Source organism: Arachis ipaensis, chromosome B08 (assembly GCF_000816755.2).
Source record: "Arachis ipaensis cultivar K30076 chromosome B08, Araip1.1, whole genome shotgun sequence".
Taxonomy (NCBI): Eukaryota; Viridiplantae; Streptophyta; class Magnoliopsida; order Fabales; family Fabaceae; genus Arachis; species Arachis ipaensis.
Genome location: NC_029792.2, coordinates 12,970,166 through 12,978,927, shown reverse-complemented (window position 1 = coordinate 12,978,927; position 8,762 = coordinate 12,970,166). Strand labels below are relative to the sequence as shown.

The window sequence follows — 8,762 nt, the reverse complement described above, 5'->3', positions numbered from 1 at the left end:
CTAAATTGATAAATATATTTAAATGCTAAATCAATTTTAACATTATTTTCATAGTAATATCAGTTAATTATTAATTTAATTATTTTATATAATCATTAATTTTGTTAAGACATGTAGTTGGAGGTGCTTATTAGCTAATTTTTTTTGTTATGGAAGTAGAAGTGGTGATATACTTTAACATTGTAATTTTTGGTGTTTTTTAAAACTGTGGAAGTACACAAATTGGAGGGTCTGATTTCTGTACTTCCCACAAATCGGACGGTCCGATTTGTGTACATCTAATAAATCAGACGGTTCGATTTCTGCTTCTCTAATTAAACGATTCCACATTTGAGTATAACACCCCAACAATCCACATTTTAAAAAAACACCACTACCACTCCAATATTAAAAATAAAAAATTTGTGCTTATTCGGCCAGCAATTTCAAGTTGACACTTTTTTATTTTACATATTGGGGACTCGTTGGTGTATAACAACGTTATGGGCGTCCATGGTGCTTCACGCAGATGTGACGACTGCGATGAAGAAATCGGACGGACCGATTTCTTCAAGGTAATCGGACGGTCTGTTTTCGGGGCTGGAAGGGTACACAAATCGGACGGTCCGATTTGTGCCCTCCAGCCAGGTGTCACGCATGCAAGTGTCCCCCATCAGAAAGTAGCAACACTTTGGTGATTTCCCTACGCCCCCCTCCCCATTCTCTTTCACTTTCAGCAATGAAACTCTCTTCTCCTCCAACCCCACAAGAAGAGCTTTCATGGCCCTCCATTCATAAAACTGTAAAGAAAAAAATTTTGGACTACTCCTTGACAATGCCCAGAAGAAGAAGAGTAAAAGATGTTAATCGCCGGAGCTCCATATTGCTAATTATCTTGATCATCCTAACTATGTAAGTTTTTATTTTATTTTAAAAAATTTTATTTTAGTTAGAATAATAGTTATTTAATAGTTATTTTTATTGGTTGTGGTTGTGGATACGTTTTACTGGTTATTTGTTAATGAAAGTTTGAGTTGATAAATTTAATTTGTTAATTATTTAATATTATATTTGTGTTTAGGGTTCTCGAATGTTGCAATGTGACCACTACATGCCGCTGGATCGGTACAATCCAATAGTGGAGGGGTATCTACGGGACACAGGCTTTTATCATGTTTCACAGATTGGAGTTGTCCAATGTCAGTCAGCATTGGTTAATGCTCTGGTCGAGAGATGGCGCCCTGAGACCCACACGTTTCACTTTCCGGTTGGTGAGTGTGCCGTGACACTGGAGGATGTGGCGTTAATTCTTGGTCTTCCGACAAATGGTTTGCCAGTTACGGGACCGACACTGAGCAGTTATGAGGCTTTAGAGACTGAATGCTTGGACCAGTTTGGTGTTGCACCTATGAAGGCAGACTGTAGGGGAAGTTTCATCAAGTTGGTTTGGTTTCGAGCATTGAAAGATTGGTTAGAGTTGGTTGATGATATCCAGATTCAGAGGTACGTGAAGTGCCACATAATATTATTGTTTGGGACCGTTATCTTTGGAGATAAGTCTGCAGCAGGGGTACACTGGAAGTTTCTTCCGTTACTCCGTAACTTTGCCGGGATCATACAGTTCAGCTGGGGATCGGCCTGCCTGGCACACCTGTATAGATCGTTGTGTAGAGCAACTCGGGTCGACTGTAAGGAGATTGATGGTCCGCTGACACTGTTGCTTGCCTGGGCTTGGACCCGTCTACCATTCATTGCGCCGATTCCAAGCAATCCTCGAATCTTTCCGATTGCAAATAGGTAAATTTAATTAGTAAACGCTTTTAAATAGTGTATTTTAAATTGTCTCCATAAATGTAAGTTAGCGACTCGCTTGATGTTAGGTGGCGTAACTGGGAACGTCAGAATCGGCCTTACAGATTTCGTACCCTTGAGAACTATAGGAGAGATCTGGATGTTCTGCAAGAAGGATAGGTTTGTTGTAATAAATAAGTAGTTCTTTTCGTTTATCCGTGTTATTATTATATGTGTAATCCTCGGTTACTTGCATAATGTGTGCAGTTTGTTTGGGAGCCTTATGCAATTGGAAGGACCGATCCGGACGTGATTCCTCCTAACATCCGCCAGCATTCTGCTATTTGGAGTGCCACAGTTCCACTTATATCTTTTGAATGTATTGAGTTGCATGCATCTGATAGACTGAGGAGGCAATTTGGCTTGACTCAGGGCATTCCTAATCAGGAGCGAGACCTAGGTGAAGCACACAGTGAAGTTCTGACAGGTTCGAAGAATCAAAATTGGTCTGGAACCCACTCATTCTGGGTTATGCATTGGATGAACCGGTATAGTCATATTCTTGTCGATGACACGGTGCCCTCACAGCATCAGGCAGATATCTACTTTCATTGGTACCGAGGTAGATTTGGTTTACACTTGCATCTGTCACAGATTGAACCACAAGAGAATCAGCCCGGTGATCCTATGCATAATCAGGAGGACCAAGAAGTACAATCACCGCCACCACCATCCCCACCGCAACCACCACCGCCTCCCTCACAAACACAGGCACAACAAGAGCCTGAGCAGTTCACTCCATACATTCCTGACACGCATTCTGCGGATTACTTGACTCCACCAGTATATCAGCAGTACTGGAGTGTCCCGCACCAAGAATCAGGTGAACAGGGTTCTTTTAGCCAGCTACTTGGGTTCATGGCTCCTGTGCCAGGTTACTCATATCCAGCTTACAGAGACATTCCCATCGACCAGATGGCCCAACCGAGTGGGATTTCTCCAGGTAGATTGTCATTGGATACGAGACCTCGACAGCTCACTTCTTTTGGTACTTCTGGTACTGCAGGTAAAACGATTTGTTGGTCATTGATTATTTGACTTGCTTGTTGATTATTGAATTAGTTGTTTGTTAAATTAGTTGATTTAATTAGTTGGTCATTGATTATTTGACTTGATTATTGATTAATCGAGTTGATTATTCAATTAGTTGTTTGTTAAATTAGTTGGTTATTGATTATTTGAGTCGATTAGTTGATTTAATTAGTCGGTCATTGATTATTTGACTTGATTATTGATTATTCGTGTTGATTATTGAATTAGTTGTTTGTTGAATTAGTTGGTTATTGATGGTTTGAGTTGATTTTGATTTGATTAGTTGGTTATCGAATGTTTTCATAGGTACAACTACTAGCGAAAAAGGAAAAGGATACAACCTTAGAGCTAACCCCCCTCGGCAGAGCGCTAGTCGGTATACCCCATCCGCTTTTAAGAAGGTTGCAAAGAAATGCAAGAAATTAGTCAAAGATGTAAAATGGGCGATGAGAAAATGATGTTGGACTTACTTATGTATCTTGTCGTGGACTTATTTATCTAGCATGTGTTGGACTTATTTATGTATCATGTCTTGGACTTATTTATGTAGCATGTTGGACTTACTTATGTAGAATGTATTGGACTTATTCATGGAACTGGTTCAATTTTCTAGAATGTTTGAGATTTGGAAATGGTTGAGAACAGGTTTGAGAAATATTTGGATGGGACCCGAATAGGGTGGCAAAGTCCGAGTTTTAGAGGAGATGCTGCCGAAATTTTATAAAATTGAAAGTTTCGTTTGAAGTAAATATTTAAAAAGATTTGGTTTTAAACATGATGTATTTTGAGATTGATTTATTTAAAAGAAGGAATTATGTCTTGAATTGGAATTGTTAATCACGTCATACAAAAACGTCACATACGAAAGTCATAAAATATATAAAATATTCAAAGTCATACACTAAATCGAGTGTCCATCTACTGCGGATTAGTTGGACCACCACGTTGACGACATCTACTACGGCTATGGCCCTCGGCCCCGCATTGTTTACATCGCCTAGGACCACGCAACATCCGAGTGTCCATCTCATTCAAGAAACGGGTCATCCTTGGCCGACCTTTGGATACCCGTCTAAGGAATGGATTACCTACGAATCGAGGTCCATGATAAACAGGCCATGTTGTTGGATTCCCGAGTGGCCTAAACCTAGCCTTGTACACTCGTTGAACCTGGTCCATCTTGTAAACATCATGTACATACAGTTGCCAATCAAGACGTTGGTTTGCACAACAAGCAAACACATGTCGACACGGAAGCCGGTCAACTTGGAACTCACCACAGTCACACCGTTGTTGACGGAGGTCCACTGCATACTCCACACCACTAGGACACTCACGCACTTCGAATACCTCATTCTGTCGGTCAAAGCAACTCACTTGGATGTTACCTGCTGCCCACTGATTTGCATGTAGTTTGGAGGTTACAAGCTCAGAGAACACATGTCCTGCATTAATTCGAGTCTCAGCCTCGACTCTTTTTCGGGTGAACAATTCATTAAGCCTGTAAAATGTTGTCTTAACAAGTGCAGTGACTAGAAGATTGCGAGCCCCTTTCAGTACCGAGTTGATGCATTCTACTAGATTGGTTGTCATATGACCCCATCGATATCCCCCATCAAATGCTAAAGCGTACTGCTCATGCAGAATTCGATCCAACCAGTTGGTATAAGCCTCACCCCGCTCACGTAAACGCTGATAACGCGTCTCGTACTCGCGAACTGTTCGCAAGTAACCTGTCACATAAAAAAGGACCCACCATAAAAAACGTTCATCATAATAACTGAGTTCAGGAGTAAATGTAATCGTAACTATCATACCGATGTTGACGATAAGCTTCTGCAGATACGGAGCCTTGAATTTCCTCAGAAAGTTGGACTCTATGTGTCTGATGCAAAACATGTGGAATACTCTGGGAGGAGACCAAGCTCCGTGACAACGAGCAATAGCAGACCTAATGGAATCGTGTCGATCGGAGATAAAACCCACACCATCACGTGTCACAACATGCTGTCACAAGTTACTCAGAAAAAAGTGCCAAGCCTTAGATGTCTCTCCCTCAACTATCGCAAATGCAATCGGCACGATGTTGTTGTTGCCATCCTGTGAGACTGCAACCAACAAACAACTCTTGTATTTTCCATACAAATGAGTTCCGTCTACCTGCACTATTGGCTTGCAATGTCTGAAGGCTCTAATACAAGGGTAATAACTTCAGAAGACTCGGTGTAGCACACGAATATTAGGAACCAAGTCATCTCCCTGGTACACAGGCATTGTTTCAAAATGAACAACTGCAGATGGCTCCTTATGACACATGGCCTCAAACCATATCGGCAAGGCTTCGTACGAAGCTTCCCACCATCCGAAAATTGACTCCACTGCCTTCTGTTTTGCCAACCATGCTTTGCGATAACTAATGGTGTAGTTAAACTTTGACTATACATCCGCAATCACTGATTTCACCCTAATAGACGGGTCAGCTTCTACCAATGGCTTTATTGCTTCTGCAACTGTGTTGGAATCCAGCTTCGAATGATCTTGAGAAATGGTGGCCCTAGTATAGGTGTGACTACCATTGTACCTCCTTATCTCCCAACAGAACTTTCTGGACATTTTGCTCACCCTAATTAGCCAATCACATCCTGCACCATACTGGGTGCATTTAGCATAGAATGTCGTCGGTTCTGACTCATGCATCCGATAATCTACACCTCTGCGGATTGTATAATCTTTCATCGCCTTAATCACTGCGTCCCTAGAACTGAATTCCATTCCCACGGTAAATTCACCATCTGGCATAAGGGGAAGCTCTGCGGCAACAACATCACAAATTTTAGACTTGTCAGAACTAATAATGTAATAAACTAATAAGCACAGAACAATGGAAAACGTACTTCTCAAAACCGAACCGGTGATCGAACCGGTCAGATCACTGGTTTAACTGATCTACCCGGTCTTATGTAATTAAAAAATAAAGCATAGTAAAAAATATTCACTAACAATTCAACAATTTTCGTTGCCTTCTGCGGTCTCACCATGAGACCGGACCGGTTAAGATTCAGTTTACCAGTTTGTCGGACGAACCAACCAGTCCGGTCGAACCGGTTTGTCAGTTGAACCGGTCGGTCCAGTCGAACCATCAAGTCCCGTCCTAATGCCCTGCCCGGTCGGACCGGCTGGTCCGGTCTGTCCGGTCGACCAGCCAGTCCGGCCCAAATGGCGCAGAAATCATACTATCACAAATCTTAATTTAAATTAACGGCGCACCTGCATTTACATATTCAGGAAACTCCGGTGCATGCATGGCCTCCAAATCCAACGACCGCATGAAACTCGGCTCCACAAATGGCTACTGACTTGCTAGTGCATTTGCCACATCCGCCACATCTGCCACCATAGCCTCGTCAGCTTGATCTTCGTCTACACCCAGATCAACGACCTCGTAGTTACTTTCGAACTCTTCTTCACTATCACTGTTATAATCTTCCAATTCAATATCTCAGTCCGCTGCAGATTGCTCGAACTTGATATACAGTTCAATAAACGTCATTCGCGACCGACTTTCAAGATACACTGAAAATATTTCTTGCATGCTCGCTTCATCGGTCACGTATTTTGTTTGAAATTGCACGAACCCACCAAAGACAGATATAGGATATCTGTACAGAATACACGACACTCTCCTAGATATTTGAGAATCCATCCTCTCACAAATGACCTCTTTTAATTCTTCAAATGACAGTGTGAATGGAATAATAATATCTAACGGATTATCACACACAAATTTCACTCCTTCTGATGTTTGTAATAAAATATGGCCATGATAATACACTTTTAATCTTACTCTATCATCCATGATAATAGAGAAGAAGAGATCTACAAATAAAGAAGAAGAGATTTGCAGAGAAGAGATTTAGAGAGTTGTAGCACCGAAGAAGAGGAATGAAATGAGCTGCTCAGATTGGGTGGGTACATCTATATATATATATATCACACTCAAATCGGACCATCCAACCGCAAGTGTGGCCATTTGAATTTTTTAGAACTAAAAAATCGGACGGTCCAATTAGTAGACAGCCCGCCCAAAAATTTTTTTAAACCCAGAAATCGCTGGGTCCGATTTGGGTTAGCTAGAGTTTTTCTGAAATCAGCCTTTAAATCGATAGGTCCGATTTCCTTGGGCAAAAAAAAAAAAAAACCCTATGCATGCTATAATTCGTATGGTCCAATTTCCATGCATGCAACATCACCACGCACAAATCGGACAGTCTGATTTATGCCCCTCACCCCCTGCATGAAATCAGACTGTCCGATTTCTCTCCGTTAGCTAACCGCTGTCACACACTAGTTAAACACCTCTCAGCGCCATAAACGGGTGTTACACAAACCCTTGGTTCATATCCAAAAAAATTAGCCTCAAGTTGATGGGGCCTTTCCATTGCATTTTTTTTTCCCATGGAAGGGCCTTTTATGTTAGCGCAACCTGTAAAAAACTCGTCTCCTTTATTAAAGTTTTAGCTAAGGAGGCACCTATTGGTTTAGCGCCTACTAATAAGCACTTAATGTTATTTAAATTATTTTTTTTCAAATGAATGAAAATAAAAAACTAAAAAAAATATTTTATGGTTAATCTTATGTATTTCTATTATAATTAATTATTATTAACATTAAACTAAAAAAAAAGTTAGGTAACACTTAAACAAAAAATGAGTAGCATTTTAATAATAAGTCTTGAAAACAATGACATGTTGGTAAAAAAAATCATTTAAACCAGGTATAAGTTAAAAAGCAAGGTTATTCTTTTTATTTATTGATAATTATTCATCAAATTAAAGATGAAATATGATTAAGTGGACATTCCACAATGTAAAGAAAATAAAATGGGATATAGAACAATATAAATCCACTAGAATTTGGGGGCAATAAATAAGTAATAGAATGCAAGCACTAGCATATATAAACCATGTTCTCCCTCTTTTAATTTCTCCTTATCCCCACACAAACCCCATATCTCAATTCCCTTTCTGATAAGGATCTAAGCCATTCATTAATAATGGCTGCAGAACATGTTCTTGAGTTGTTAGATACCTATTGGTTTCAAACAACAGTTCTATCAAGTTTATCCAAAAAAACAGATATTCCAACATCATCACACAACCACCAAGATCATGTTTTGGAACAACTTTGTTTAGATCCAAAAAAGCTTCTTAGAGTTCCAACACTTCAAGTGAGGTCCTTCAGTGACCAAAACTTATTATTAGGTGATGCTTCTTTCTCTGATGATTCTCCGTCACTGGATTCTGTCCTCCTCGCACCACAGAAACTAAGGCCAATTCTCTCTGGCAAGGAAGTGGGTGAAGAATTTTCAATGGAGGAGGACAAAATCAGTGCCAAAATCCATGCAGATGAAGAAGAACATAACAAAGAAGAAGCTTCTACAAGGAAGAAGAAACAAGAAGGTCAAAGAATAAGAAGAAGAAGATTCAACAGAGGGAAAAGTAGTAAGAGCCTTTCAGACCTTGAGTTCAAGGAGCTAAAAGGGTTCATGGACTTGGGTTTTGTGTTCTCTGAAAAAGACAAGGACCCAACTTTGGTTTCTCTCATACCAGGGTTGCAAAGGCTCGGAAGATCAAAAGAAGAGGATAATAATAATGGAGAAGAAGAAGAAGGTGTTGGTGTTGGTGTTGGTTTAGAGAAGCAAAAAACTGATGAAACTGTGATATGTAGGCCTTATCTATCTGAGGCTTGGGGTGTATTAGACAAAAGGAACAAGCTTGTGAAGAATCCATTGTTGAATTGGAGGGTGCCAACACTGGAGAATGAGATTGATATGAAGGATAATCTTAGGTTCTGGGCTCACACAGTTGCATCCATTGTAAGATAACAATAAACAAGGATGT

General features: G+C 40.3%; 1 protein-coding gene across 1 annotated transcript in view; it reads left to right on the top strand.

Annotated features, from left to right (window-relative positions):
• The window catches only part of LOC107612687, a 1,246-nt gene continuing 265 nt past the window's right edge, over positions 7,782-8,762 (top strand). Inside the window, exon 1 of the mRNA XM_016314391.2 lies at positions 7,782-8,762. This exon is cut by the window's right edge and continues 265 nt beyond it. Within this exon, the coding sequence (XP_016169877.1) occupies positions 7,916-8,746 (831 nt within the window). The 5' untranslated portion in view covers positions 7,782-7,915 and the 3' untranslated portion in view covers positions 8,747-8,762.